Here is a 15064-nt window from a genome sequence, read left to right on the forward strand (position 1 = left end):
GTGCACACCAAAACCTACTGGATGTGCAGCTCACCAGGCTAAAGGTGACAGATTCGCTGCTGTGGCCACCAGACTGGTCCTTTCCTGAGCCCGAGATCAGTAGAATCCTTTTAAAAGTTCCTGAATTCCCTGTTCAAGCTGGCTTTTAATTCCCTTTGTCACTACCTTATCCTGCCCTTACATAGTCATTTTCCCCTGCAATCCACTGATTTCCCTTACAATTTCAACTTAAATTTTTTTTAAGTTTCTTTGTGAAGCACCTCGTGAGTTTTAACTTTAGGTGCTACATAATTTTGCTTATATGCCCCAAATCTTTTGTTACTGCAAGACCATTTTCCCCATGCTTTAAAGCCAATGTTTAAACACGTTTGCATTTGAACCCACACTGGTAAACCCTGATGGTTCAGAAACATGTTCCGCCAAAAATAAAGTTACCTTCTGGTTTAGTTCACTGTACTTTCTTGCGTTAAGTCAAAGGTAAACTGCAGATCTAGATCTGTTTGCTTTTATTAATGTAACTGAATAGACAGGCTCAGAGCAGAGCAGATACCACTTCTTAATCTAATGACCATTTAAAGCTGGGAACCAAAGACCTATACCTGATCCAACCCAATCAGAATCACTGCTGTTATATTTCAGTTCCCATAGTTTATGGAATGTTCCAGTTACTCTTCAACTAAGGGGAGACAAGAAATCATGGTCCACTTGAAACACTACAAGAAAGGTTAGAAAAGAAACGAAACTTTACAAAACCCAGTTATTAAGTTACATGTTTTTATTTGGAAGTTCTCATGGAGGTTCACTCTCACCACTTTTCTGCACCTGGGTGGGGATAAATAGTTTCAGATGAGATTGAAGAAATAAAATATGTAAAATAAGGTTACTTACTGACCCACTGAGACAGGTTGGTCTAGTAATAACGCTTCTTTGGAGACTGAAGTTTCATCATTTGGTGAGGTTTTTGCGGCCACTTGGAGAAGTGGCTTGGTAATCTGCCAAAGAATCGTTGCCGTTGAGGACTTTTAGATGAATGGTGCTGGTGGTCGGGCTTCTGCGCCATGTAGCCATGGTGCTGGTGGTCGGGCTTCTGCGGCACGTAGCCATGGTGCTGGTGGTCGGGCTTCTGCGGCACGTAGCCATGGTGCTGGTGGTCGGGCTTCTGCGGCACGTAGCCATGGTGCTGGTGGTCGGGCTTCTGCGGCACGTAGCCATGGTGCTGGTGGTCGGGCTTCTGCGGCACGTAGCCATGGTGCTGGTGGTCGGGCTTCTGCGGCACGTAGCCATGGTGCTGGTGGTCGGGCTTCTGCGGCACGTAGCCTTGGTGCTGGTGGTCGGGCTTGGGCTTCTGCGGCACGTAGCCTTGGTGCTGGTGGTCGGGCTTGGGCTTCTGCGGCACGTAGCCTTGGTGCTGGTGGTCGGGCTTGGGCTTCTGCGGCACGTAGCCTTGGTGCTGGTGGTCGGGCTTGGGCTTCTGCGGCACGTAGCCTTGGTGCTGGTGGTCGGGCTTGGGCTTCTGCGGCACGTAGCCTTGGTGCTGGTGGTCGGGCTTGGGCTTCTGCGGCACGTAGCCTTGGTGCTGGTGGTCGGGCTTGGGCTTCTGCGGCACGTAGCCTTGGTGCTGGTGGTCGGGCTTGGGCTTCTGCGGCACGTAGCCTTGGTGCTGGTGGTCGGGCTTGGGCTTCTGCGGCACGTAGCCTTGGTGCTGGTGGTCGGGCTTGGGCTTCTGCGGCACGTAGCCTTGGTGCTGGTGGTCGGGCTTGGGCTTCTGCGGCACGTAGCCTTGGTGCTGGTGGTCGGGCTTGGGCTTCTGCGGCACGTAGCCTTGGTGCTGGTGGTCGGGCTTGGGCTTCTGCGGCACGTAGCCTTGGTGCTGGTGGTCGGGCTTGGGCTTCTGCGGCACGTAGCCTTGGTGCTGGTGGTCGGGCTTGGGCTTCTGCGGCACATAGCCTTGATGCTGGTGAGTGGGCTTGGGCGCCTGCGGCAGGTAACCATTGAACTGGCGAGGTTTGGGAGCCTGGAGCAGGTCAGGGTAATGGGGCTTGGGAAAGTTGAGCGGTAATTCACCAGACTGCTGCTGGTGAAGCGTGGGACCATTAGGTGTGTAGCTTGGGTAGTGACTGGGAGACAGTGGCTGGTAACTAGAATACTGATTGGAATACTGAGATGGGTAGGCAGGGTAATGGGGCTTGGGTTGGTGGGGTGGGAAACTAGAATGCTGCTGAGGACGCTCAGGACCATGAGCTTGATAGCCAGGGTAACTGGGCTTGGTATACTGGGAAGGGTGGCCAGAACGCCAGCTGGGAGGCTTCAGATCTTGAGATTGCTGGTCAGTAAGTGTGTGTTGGGGAGGCCTGAAGCTAAAGGGTGGGTAGGCAGGAATAGGTGGCCGTTGCTGCTGGGAAGGCCTCGGGACCACAGGCAGGTACGAGTGAACTGGACCCCTTACTGGGTATAAAGGCTCTACAGGAAACACTGGTTCATTGTCTGTCAACCTAAGAATCGACTCATCTCCATGTTTGTCAGTAGAGCCACTGTGGCCACCTGCAGACAGGGGAGAAGAATTTCCTTAAAAGTTCAAACATCTGTACAATTTACCATTTTATGCTCAGGTACCCTCATCTGGAAGGGTGTAGATTCATGCATACAAGAAATTAGACATTTTAGTTAAGCTTACCATTAACCTGACATCCAAGATCAAGCAGAGATAACAGGAGCAACCTGTTTAAAAGGAAAGTCATTCAAGTTGGCATGAATTTAAACATGGCTGACGGGTCTGATCTGACCACAGAAGATCACAGCTTACCTGAGGATGAATCCCATGACTTCAGACACTATTAGCAGCAAACTCAGTAACTTCTACCAGCCACTGCTAAACTAGACATGCAGTCAGAAGACAATGAGTATCTGGCACCTGCTCAGAGGCTTTTTATATGTTGCCCTTGCTCAGATAAGTGCACACAGGTGGGATCAGTTAAAACCAGGTGTGGCTGATTATGTAGCAGCGAGCAGCGCTTTCTAGGAACAGCCAACATGACACTGAGGAGGAACATATTGACATTATCGACACATAAAGCTAAAAAGGGGACATGCACTTTTGATCGCAAGTTAAATGAAATCAGACCTGATGTGAAGTTGTATAAATGAACACTTTTGAGAGTTTCGGAGGTGACCGCTGGTTTAAAATTCCACCAATTTGTATATTTTAACTGATGTATCCCTTATATGACACAGCCCTACTGGTTCATTCACTGGTTTGTAGGGCGCTGGGATTGATGACCAGACTGACCATTACTCCCCTACTGTCAACAAAATGAATGGGAGTCTACGAGCCGATAAGTTATTTTCTGATGCTGTTTGATACACGCCATGGATTCATGGACATATGTCCGTGAATTAAAGACACAATTTGATGCCAAGGAAGTGTAAGAAAGCTGCAAAAGCGACTTTAGGTTATGTGTGAACTTAATCAGAGGACTCTAAAAGCTCATCTCTCCAAATTGACGACATCAAACCAAACTCAGCAGAGAGGAGAAGAAAACTGGCTGAATTTGGTGAGCTTCGTATCCTCCTTCCAGGATGAAAGAAGGAGCATAAAATGTGGAGAAAACCACCATAAATCTAGCCGAGTGCTAAGTAGCAGCTGCGCTGGGGGAGGAGCTTCTGCAGCGACGTCTGACCTGTAGTTATTTAAAGGTAAAGCGGGAGAAGTTTCTGAATTTCAGGAAAAAACCGAACGCCCAGTTATCCTTGTTACAAGTGGCTGCTGGCCTCACAGCCAACCTCTTCTTCTAGCAGAAATCTGACATGAATTTCTCCAAATGGCACGCCGAACCTTAGCTTAGCTGTCGAGCAGGAAACGGGCGATAGAGGCGTCTGTGGGGACCCCAGCCTTCGCTTTGCGCATGTGCAGGAAGTGAAAACTACCCAGCAACGCACGACCACGGGAATGGTTCTCCAGAATGATGCAGTTAAGCGGACCAATGGTTCAGAAGATCCACCTGGAAGAAAAAGATCCTTTGCTATACCTTTAAATTATGAATTTTTACAAATCTCATAGTCAAAACATGCAGAATTTTTTCCCATTTAAACTGCCGTACACAAGATGTGTGTGACTCAGGGCGTAAGACGGAGCGGACCAGATAATAACTTCACAGCCCCGTTCAGGGACCCATGGGCCGACCAGAAGGGGAGGAGCCTTTGCTTCAAGGACAGTGTCAGAATAATGCATGGTTAGCAGGTCAGTATGGATGTAACAATGAAACTTCACAATTTAAAAAAAAACAATACAATCTTTTTCTCTTTTCCTTATTTTGGTTGTCACGTTAACAGAAAAAGGTTTCAAAACACAAATGTGACATCACACATTTTAACCAAAAGAGGAACATTTACAATTTAAAGTAAAAGTTCAGTAAAGTTTTAGCTCCACCTCGCCCAGAGGTGAGGTGGAGCTACGGGCTGACCCTAACCCTGCGGAGGAGAAACGAGCTGAATACTGAATACTCCGCCGCATTTGACACCGAACATCTGCCTCAAACTTTGGTAGAGGAGTACATTTAGGGCGGCAGAAGCTCAGAGGGTAGAGCGGGTTGTCCAGCAACCAGAAGGTTGCAGGTTCAATCCTGGCTCCCAACAGAGAATGATAAATGATAAATGATCCACACTTGTATAGCGCCTCTCAGAGTAAGGATTCTAAAGCGCTTTACACTACAGTGCATCATTCATCCATTCACACACACATTCACACACTGATGGTGATGAGCTACGATGTAGCCACAGCTGCCCTGGGGCGCACTGACAGAGAGGAGGCTGCCGAGCACAGGCGCCACCGGTCCCTCCGACCACCACCAGCAGGCAAGGTGGGTTAAGTGTCTTGCACAAGGACACTACAGCAGAATTCTCTGTCCGGAGCCAGGATCGAACCTGCAACCTTCCTAATGCAGCCTGTTGAGCTACTGCCGCCTCTAATCAGAATGCTGCTGTTGTGTCCTTGGGCAAGACACTTAACTCCCCTCGCCTGCTGTTGGAAGCCTCGCCTCTGTCAGTGCGCCCCAGGGCGGCCGTGGCTACGTCGTAGCTCATCACCATCAGTGTGTGAACGTGTGTGTGTGAAGGGGTGAATGATACACTGTAGTGTAAAGCGCTTTGGAGTCCTCTGACATTTCTTCCAGTTGTAGCTCATCACCACCAGTAAAAGAAACACTCCTCGACTCAACATTAGTTCTTGCTTCAGCGCATTAAAAAACAAATTCACCACTAAGACTATAGCAGTCGTCGGTTGGGTTGAAAGAGGTGTGTACAATGTGGAATATTGTTATACTCTATGAAGAATTTCTAAGATTTAAATTTTTATTTGTAAAGTTTTATTTTGTTTAAATAAATTGCTGGTTGGTGTGAGGAATCCCACTAATTCTAACAGCCTTTTGTTGTAATTTAAATAGAGACTTTACATATTTTCCCTTCGTTTCCTTAAATCTCAGCTCATTTTTACAAAGAAGGCAGAACTGAAGAACGGTGAATCAAAAGCAAAGCCTCCTTGTTTTGTACATCCCTTGTTTTGGAGAGTATAGCAATAGATCTGGGCACTTGATGTTTGATATATTCAATGTGTGGTTTCCATCTAAGTTTACTATCATCACACCTAAAAATGTGGTTTCATGTACTCGTTCACTTTGAACTCTAGCATTGTCATTATCTCTGCTTCCTGAAATATACATTTAGCTTTATTTTCATTTATTGGTAACTTATTCTAATCAAATCACTTTTTAATTAACACAAATTTGTTTTCTACCACTGAAAAGAACTAATGTTAAGTCGAGGTGTGTTTCTGTTGCTGGTAGTGATGGTCTACAAGTGGAAGAAATGTCAGAGGACTCCAGTAAAAAATCTCGTGTTTTCCTGTACAAAGAGAGTTAGTGTCATCTGCAAACATAATGGATTTTAACCGAGTTGATACAGAAAAGATGTACTTCAGATAGAGTGTGGATAATTTTGGTCCAAGGACCGAGCCTTGCGGTACACCACGCGTTACTTTTTCAAGCTGCGGATCCTATTATTAACAGTTAGATATTGAAATCTGGAACTCGTCGTCGTCGTCGTCGTCTTCCTCCGCTTATCCGGGTCCGGGTCGCGGGGGCAGCATCCCAACTAGGGAGCTCCAGGCCGTCCTCTCCCCGGCCTTGTCCACCAGCTCCTCCGGCAGGACCCCAAGGTGTTCCCGGACCAGATTGGAGATGTAACCTCTCCAACGTGTCCTGGGTCGACCCGGGGGCCTTCTGCCGGCAGGACATGCCCGAAACACCTCCCCGGGGAGGCGTCCAGGAGGCATCCTGACCAGATGCCCAAACCACCTCAACTGGCTCCTTTCGTTCCGGAGGAGCAGCGGTTCTACTCCGAGTCCCTCCCGAATGTCCGAGCTCCTCACCCTATCTCTAAGGCTGAGCCCGGCCACCCTACGGAGGAAACTCATTTCGGCCGCTTGTATCCGCGATCTCGTTCTTTCGGTCATTACCCAAAGCTCATGACCATAGGTGAGGATTGGGACGTAGATCGACCGGTAAATGGAGAGCCTGGCTTTCTGGCTCAGCTCCCTCTTCCCCACGACAGATCGGAAATCTGGAACTCAATTTGTTTTTCTGCAAAGACCAGTGTTCACATTTTTAAGCAGGTGTGTTTGGTCAGTTGTGTCAAGTGTCTTGCTAAAATCAATTAAAGGACCCACTACATTAAATTTGTAAACAACTACGGTTGCACTGTGCTCTACAAATCCCATAACGGCTAATGAAGTTGATTTTTCCTAAACCTGTAGTAAAGGTCCTTTAAACGGTCATGGTTGTTGATAAATACTTCTGGTACAAAAAGCTTTTCTAGAAACTTTATGCACTAGATAATTGTGTAATCTGAATGAAATTGTGAAACAACAGAATGTTGTGTAAAAATCGATTAGGTATTTTTAATTATTCTGTTAAAATTTAGTGTTAAAGCACTTCCAGTCATTTTCAGTATTTTTCACAAAGTCAGCTTTGAGTTCATAGATTTTTCTGATGGCTGATTTATTTTCAGCAGAATGTCTAAGCACAGCTAGGGTAAATATCAGGTCACTGAACAGCATGTTTCCTTCTATGCATCTCTATGATGGCATGGAGGCCATCAGCCTGTAGCTCTGCTGAGGTGCAAAGAAAGCCCAGGTTGGTTTGTTGGCTTTCAGCTTTTCTGCATTGTTGGATCTTTTTGATAAACCATAAAGTCACCGAGTCAAGCACAACATGGTTATCGACTCTGCTTTGGTGCTTTTGGCAGGGTGGGCAAGTGCATCCATAAAACAGAATCAGAATCGGGTCTCTGGAATGTCCTGGAGGTGTGTGTTGATGGATTTCAGAAACTAGCAGACTAACAGATGAAATATCTACCACTGTTTGCTGACTGGAGCCAGTACCTCTTGCAGACTCTGGGATTTTCAAGTGACCTTCAAACTTTACTTTCATCTGAAAAATTCAATTCTATTCAAGTTTATATATAAAGCGCCAAATCACGACAAGAGTCGTCTCAAGGCGCTTCACATAATAAACATTCCAATTCAGGTCAGTTCATTAAGCCAATCAGAAAAATTTTTCCGATATAAGGAACCCAGCAAATTGCATCAGGTCACTGACTAGTGTCAGTGACTATACAGCAATCCTCATACTAAGCAAGCATGCAGCGACAGTGGAGAGGAAAACTCCATTTTAACAGGAAGAAACCTCCAGAGAATCCTGGCTCAGTATAAGCAGCCATCCTCCATGACTCACTGGGGATCGAGAAGACAGAGCAGACACACACACACACACACACACACACACACACACACACACACACACACACACACACACACACACACACACACACACACACACACACACACACACACACACACACACACACACACACACACACACATACACACACACACACACACACACACACACACACACACACACACACACACACACACACACACACCAAGCAATGTGTCTATGGTTGCATTGTAATTTCTTAGTAAATATTCTATTTGGTGAGAGATAAACTTTATTGTATTTATCCTAGTGGATCTATAATTAAACGGATAAACTAGTAGTAGCACATCCAACGTCAAGGAAAGTAAAAAGTTATTATCAGGAGAGGGAGAATGTTTAAGTGGTTAGCAGCAGTGTGCTAGACGATGGCCCCCTCCATGAGGCCACCACAGCTCAGCAGAACGTCATTGTAGCTTCTTCTGGGGAGAAAAACACTTAGAGAAAAAATAAAGTTAACAGCTGAAATAGCAGGAAATAATACAGTTAAAGAGCAGATAGTAGATGAAAGCAGTAGAGTGTGGAAAGTGGTCAGTGTGTCCTCCAGCAGTCTAAGCCTATAGCAGCATAACTACAGAGTTAACTCTGGATAATCTATCCTATTTAGATGTAGGCATGTTGGAGGCAGGGCAAGGGAGAGCCGTCTTTACCGACTGTACACTCCACCTCCCTCTACTCCCCCACTTGTCCAGATTTAGGCTAACATCAGATTTTAACTATAAGCCCTATCAAATAAAAATGTTTTAAGCCTATTCTTAAAAGTAGACAAGGTGTCTGCCTCACGGACTAAAGCTGGGAGCTGGTTCCACAGGAGAGGAGCCTGATAACTAAAAGATCTGACTCCCATCCTAGTTTTAGATATTCTGGGAACCACCAGTAGACCTGCAGTCTGAGAGCGAAGTGCTCGGTTAGGAACGTATGGAACAATCAGATCACTGATGTATGATGGAGCTTGATTATTAAGAGCTTTATATGTGAGAAGAAGGATCTTAAAATCTATTCTGAATTTAACAGGTAGCCAATGTAGGGAAGCTAAGACAGGAGAGATATGATCTCTCTGTTTAATTCTCATCACAACTCTAGCTGCAGCATTTTGGACAAGATGAAGACTTTTAACTACATTCTGTGGACTTCCCGAGAGTAATGAATTACAGTAATCCAGTCTTGATGTAATAAATGCATGAACTAGTTTTTCAGCATCACTCCTGGAAAGGATGCTTCTAATCTTAGCAATATTCCCAAGGTGTAAAAAGGAAATCCTACAAACCTGATTAACCTGGGATTTGAATGACATGTCCTGGTCAAAGATAACACCAAGGTTCCTTGCTTTGTTCTCGGAGATTAATGTAATGCCATTCAGGTCAGGTGATTGGCTAAGCAATTTCCTTTTCTGGATTTCTGGTCCAAAGATGAGAACTTCCGTCTTGTCTTGATTTAAAAGCAAAAAGTTTAGAGTTGTCCAATTTTTTATGTCCTCAAGACAAGCCTGTAATCTACCCAACCGATTAGGTTCATCAGGGTTAATGGATAAATATAGCTGAGTATCGTCAGCATAACAGTGGAAGTTTATCCCATGCTGTCTAATGATTTTACCAATTGGAAGCATATATATATAGTAAAAAGAATTAGTCCAAGCACTGAACCCTGTGGTACTCCACAAGTAACCCTGGAGTATGAAGAAGATTTGCCATGTACGTTTACAAAATGAAATCTGTCAGACAGGTAGGATTTAAACCAGCCTAGCGCTGTTCCTTTGATCCCTACAACATGTTCAAGCCTTTCTAAAAGAACATTGTGATCAACTGTGTCAAAGGCAGCACTGAGATCTAACAAGACTAGAACAGACACAAGATTCTTATCTGAGGCCATGAGAATATCATTTGTAACTCTCACTAATGCAGTTTCAGTGCTGTGATACTCTCTAAAACCAGACTGAAATTCCTCAAACAGAGCATTAGTGTTTAAATGCTCACATACTTGGATGGCCACTATTTTCTCCAGGACTTTGGATAAAAATGGAAGGAAACAGGACTTGAATAAAAGAGTTCAATTTAGCTCAGGCAGGAAGCTTCTGGAGTATCTGGTTTAGGAATGGCTTGACACAAGGAATGAAACATTTGTAGACCATGTGTAGGTTTGGTCTTTCTAGACTATGGATGCTCTGACTCCAGCCTCAGTCCACTTGTCAAACTCCCCCAGAGCATAGACTAGAGGGTACTTATAGTACTTGATGCAACAGCGGCAGAGTTGAGGTCACCCCATAACCAGAGGGTTGCAGCCAGGTCTTTTTGCAAGATTCACACTCTTGCCTGCAGGTGGCACCACTCACTTTAGTGAGTCCTACAGCAGCTCTGCTACATTGTAGTTCTTCCATGTTTGCATGGGGCAATGACTTAAAGTGCCTTGGGGAGTCTACAGCTCAACTTTCCTCGTTACTACACAGCCCCACGGACAATTCCCTTTGCCTTACAACCAGATTTAAGGAATAAAGCTTGAGAACTCCAGCTCCAAACTTGCTCCCACACCCTTCTCCGTTGCTAAGAAGTTCACCGTGCACTTCAGAAATGATTTAACTTTATTAAAGGGAAGCAACAAAAATAATGCCAACGTCCATCAAAACCACAAGCTAGCATCTGTTAGCTATATACAGCTGAAGGCATTAGCCATAGACTTGTTAAACAAGCACTTGTGAAGCAAGGCAACACTAAGGTGTCAACAGGAAAGGTTCACACAGAAGAAGTTCAGTAAAAGTGTTTTACTTGGTTGATTAGATGTTTTGCATCCTTACTTGTCACTTGCACCTAAAAATAATATAAAATAAGAGACAGTGATTAGCTTATTAGGTGGTATTGAAAAGTAAAAATAATGTTTTTATGTACAGATCCACCGAGACTGGTTGGTCTAGCAGAGCCGTTTCTAAGAACGTGGATTTTTGATCATTTGTGGTGGTTTTTGAGGCCACTTGGGTACGTAGCCTGGTGACCTGCCAGAGAAGCGCCGCTGCTGAGGACGTTTGGGAGAACGTTGAGGCTGCTGGGGGGGCATGACATCCTGGGATGGGTAGCTAGGGTGAGGAGGTTTTGAGTGATGGGGTGGGTAGCCAAAATACTGCTTAGCTTGTCTGGGATGATGAGGTGGGTAGCCATAAGCAGGTCTGGAATCCCAGGGTAGGTAGCTAGGATAATAAGGCTTGGGATATTGGGACAAGTAACCAGGATGATCCTGAGGCCTGGGATGCAGAGGCGGGAAGCCCGGGTCATCCTGAGGGCTGGGATGCAGAGACGGGAAGCCCGGGTCATCCTGAGGGCTGGGATGCAGAGACGGGAAGCCCGGGTCATCCTGAGGGCTGGGATGCAGAGACGGGAAGCCCGGGTCATCCTGAGGCCTGGGATGCAGAGGCGGGAAGCCCGGGTCATGCTGAGGCCTGGGATGCAGAGGCGGGAAGCCCGGGTCATCCTGAGGCCTGGGATGCAGAGGCGGGAAGCCCGGGTCATCCTGAGGCCTGGGATGCAGAGGCGGGAAGCCCGGGTCATCCTGAGGCCTGGGATGCTGAGACGGGAAGCCCGGGTCATCCTGAGGCCTGGGATGCAGAGACGGGAAGCCCGGGTGATGCTGAGGCCTGGGATGCAGAGACGGGAAGCCCGGGTGATGCTGAGGCCTGGGATGCTGAGACGGGAAGCCCGGGTGATGCTGAGGCCTGGGATGCTGAGACGGGAAGCCCGGGTCATCCTGAGGCCTGGGATGCTGAGACGGGAAGCCCGGGTCATCCTGAGGCCTGGGATGCTGAGACGGGAAGCCCGGGTCATCCTGAGGCCTGGGATGCTGAGACGGGAAGCCCGGGTCATCCTGAGGCCTGGGATGCTGAGACGGGAAGCCCGGGTCATCCTGAGGCCTGGGATGCTGAGACGGGAAGCCCGGGTCATCCTGAGGCCTGGGATGCTGAGACGGGAAGCCCGGGTCATCCTGAGGCCTGGGATGCTGAGACGGGAAGCCCGGGTCATCCTGAGGCCTGGGATGCTGAGACGGGAAGCCCGGGTCATCCTGAGGCCTGGGATGCTGAGACGGGAAGCCCGGGTCATCCTGAGGCCTGGGATGCTGAGACGGGAAGCCCGGGTGATGCTGAGGCCTGGGATGCTGAGACGGGAAGCCCGGGTGATGCTGAGGCCTGGGATGCAGAAACGGGAAGCCCGGGTCATCCTGAGGCCTGGGATGCTGAGATGGGAAGCCCGGGTGATGCTGAGGCCTGGGATGCTGAGACGGGAAGCCCGGGTGATGCTGAGGCCTGGGATGCTGAGACGGGAAGCCCGGGTGATGCTGAGGCCTGGAATGCTGAGACGGGAAGCCCGGGTGATGCTGAGGCCTGGGATGCTGAGACGGGAAGCTAGGGTGATCCTGAGGCCTGGGATGCTGAGACAGGAAGCCAGGATGATGCTGAGGCCTGGGATGCTGAGACGGGAAGCCCGGGTGATCCTGAGGTCTGGGATGCTGAGACGGGAAGCCCGGGTGATGCTGAGGCCTGGGATGCTGAGACGGGAAGCCCGGGTGATGCCGAGGATTCCATTCTTCAGTTTGATGACCAAACGGTGGGTGTTGGGGAGGCCTGAGGACCATGGGCAGGTATGAGGAGTCAACTGGACCACCTATTGGGTAGTTAGGCTTAACAGGAAACACTGTTTCATCATCTGTTGGTGGTTTACTTGGAAGGAACTCATCTCCATATTTGTTAGAGCCACTGCGCTCACCTGCAGGTAGGAGAGATTGCCTTAAAGTTCATATAATTTTTAACATCAATGCAGTTTAATTGCCTTTGTCTGGAAAAATCCTGCATTTGAGCACTTAAGACAACATTTTTATTAAGCTTACCACTGACTTGATGAGACTCAAGAGAAAGCAGAGATAACAGGAGTAACCTAAGAAACATGAAAGTTAGTGCTAAATTCAACATGGCTGCCCAGACTGAACTAAACACAGAAGATCACAGCTTACCTGAAGATAAATCCCATGACTTCAAACACCATTAGCAGCAAACTCAGACACTTCTACCAATCACTGCCCAACCACACATGTAATCAGGAGAAAATGAGCAGCAGATGCCTGCTCAGAAGCTTTTTATGCTGTTCTTGTTTAGGTGAATGCACACAGGTGGGACCTGTTAAAACCAGGTGTGGCTAATTGTTCTCTGGGAGAAGAAGGAGATCAGACTAAAAAACCACACTTTTAATGTCCACTAAGCTTTTCATGACACAGCTGCTTTAATTGTGCCTGTTTTAATTATACTGTAGGACACCTTGAACACTGAAGTTTATTTGGTCTTCTTCTGCGTATCCAGCTGTCCTCAGCCTTTCCTTCAGGATCCAAAGGCAGAGGCTGGTCCAAGATCTCCTCCTGGAAGGACAGGCCCCTGCAGCAATGTTACAGCAACCCGAAATACAAAGCATCCTGCTTGCCCCACAATTCCTTGGGGGGGGGGGGGGGCAAGATGGTTCTTCTATATTCATATTATATATATATATATATATATATATATATATATATATATATATATATATATATATATATATATATATATATACCGTAAATCCTGTAATATTAGCCTGTATTTAATCAACTGCCGGGTATCACATTTTGGCCGGTGTCAGAGTCGGCGAAGGTGAAACACTGGGGAGCAGTAGGGGTTGTATGAACTAGTCACTAGTCGACTTCACCGCTCTATAGTGACTTGTTATGCCTGTCGTCAACTAGTCGCAGTCACGTGATAATGACCGGCAAGATGCAGTCCACGGAAAAGACAGCAGCCTGCTGTCAGCAGGTGACAAGCTCCTGCGCGTCGGGAGGCAACGCGCTGTGCCAGAGTGTCGGTTCCGACACCCGCCGTAAAACTGACATTTAACCAAATTGTGACCTTTACCCTCTTACAATTTAACCTTCCCCTCACCCCCGTCCTAACCTTAACCAGCGTGTGCATGCAAAGCTCTGGTTGTTGACGCGCTCCAGACATCTGCATCCTGAGCACGGCCACAGTAACATTATCAAATCAGGTGTCGCCACCTCAAAAACTAATTTAACACTCGATCGTTCATGTCGGCTCATTTCCTTTTATGTTTTCTGTCGTTTATTCTTTTATTTGTGCCTGATGCTTTTCGCTGCTGTGGATCGGGACGCATCACCTGTTTTGTCCTCGGTGACGCACCGATCACTGATGTGGCCGGCGAGCACTCCGCTGTTTTAGCGGTCGGTAGATCTTTTAGAACTGCAGTTCAAAGGTAACTCATGAGGTGAATATATATGAACCCAGGTAGCAGTTTCTCTTTAGGACTGAGAGGAGATGCAGGAAGATAATAAACAGGCAGGACAGAAAAATAGTCAAATAAAAACAAGTTAGTTTTTGTACCTGCTGGTTGCAACAAACAGACACCATTGAAGATAATCAGAAGTGAGGAACAGAAAATGAAATAATTATTTTAATGTTTAGAGCAGCAGGAACTCCGAGAGGCTGCAGGCGCATCAGTGAGTTTGCGGCCGCTGCGCAGGGGGAGGGGGGAGAGGGCTGAAGCTGGGGGAGGGGACTGAAGCAGGGGGAGGGGGGAGGGGACTGAAGCAGGGGGAGGGGGGAGAGGGCTGAAGCAGAAACTACCGTTGTTAAAAGAAATGTGTTTAACTTTGAAAATGTGGGCGCAATTTTAATTGTCAAAAACTCCAGCGAACCATTAGTTCATTTTGCTCAAATAGAAATAGAGGCCTGCCTCTAATTCTGGCCCTCCTTCCAATAAAGGCCTGGAGCTTGATGAGCTTCAGTCAAATACAGGCCCGGGCCTGTATTAGAGGATTTACGGTATACACACACACACACACACACACACATATATATACATATCTATATCTATCTATCTATATATCATATGGGTACCAACAGAGGCTGCAGTTTCCATGGTGGCCTTACAGGGATTTGCCCACATAGATTTTAACGTGCCCATGTAGGAATCAGACCATGTGGGTCCTCTGAAACCAGGGCCTGTAATCTATTTAGATTAATAAATTCCTTTACTTTCCCTCGGTGGGGACATTTTGACATAACTGCAGCAATTCTGTTCACAACAGGAGCAAAACAGTAAATATAGGGAATAAGATTAATTAGAATTTAAATACTAAAAATACAAGAAAACACAACAGAAAGATTCAAATATTTAAAAGTTCAGAAAGCTGAACATATACACTACAATAACTTGGATTTTAAGAAC

The 15064-nt window shown here is 46.9% G+C and overlaps 2 protein-coding genes across 2 annotated transcripts; both read right to left on the reverse strand.

The window, feature by feature from the left end:
• Window positions 1-757: 757 nt before the first annotated feature.
• On the reverse strand, window positions 758-2928 carry LOC107383102 (uncharacterized). Its single transcript, XM_070553393.1, has 4 exons — window positions 2804-2928; window positions 2675-2718; window positions 893-2541; window positions 758-822 (listed from the first exon to the last, which is right to left on the reverse strand). The coding sequence occupies exons 1-3, from the start codon at window positions 2818-2820 to the stop codon at window positions 911-913; spliced, it is 1692 nt and encodes a 563-aa protein (XP_070409494.1). The 5' UTR covers window positions 2821-2928; the 3' UTR covers window positions 758-822; window positions 893-910.
• Window positions 2929-10383: 7455 nt separating this feature from the next.
• On the reverse strand, window positions 10384-12957 carry LOC129167256 (uncharacterized). The gene is made up of 3 exons (XM_054751913.2): window positions 12813-12957; window positions 12690-12736; window positions 10384-12568 (listed from the first exon to the last, which is right to left on the reverse strand). Exons 1-3 carry the CDS (start codon window positions 12842-12844, stop codon window positions 10743-10745), a joined length of 1905 nt encoding a protein of 634 aa, XP_054607888.2. The 5' UTR covers window positions 12845-12957; the 3' UTR covers window positions 10384-10742.
• Between the last annotated feature and the right edge of the window lie 2107 nt (window positions 12958-15064).

This window comes from Nothobranchius furzeri, chromosome 7 (assembly GCF_043380555.1).
Source record: "Nothobranchius furzeri strain GRZ-AD chromosome 7, NfurGRZ-RIMD1, whole genome shotgun sequence".
NCBI classification, from domain to species: Eukaryota; Metazoa; Chordata; class Actinopteri; order Cyprinodontiformes; family Nothobranchiidae; genus Nothobranchius; species Nothobranchius furzeri.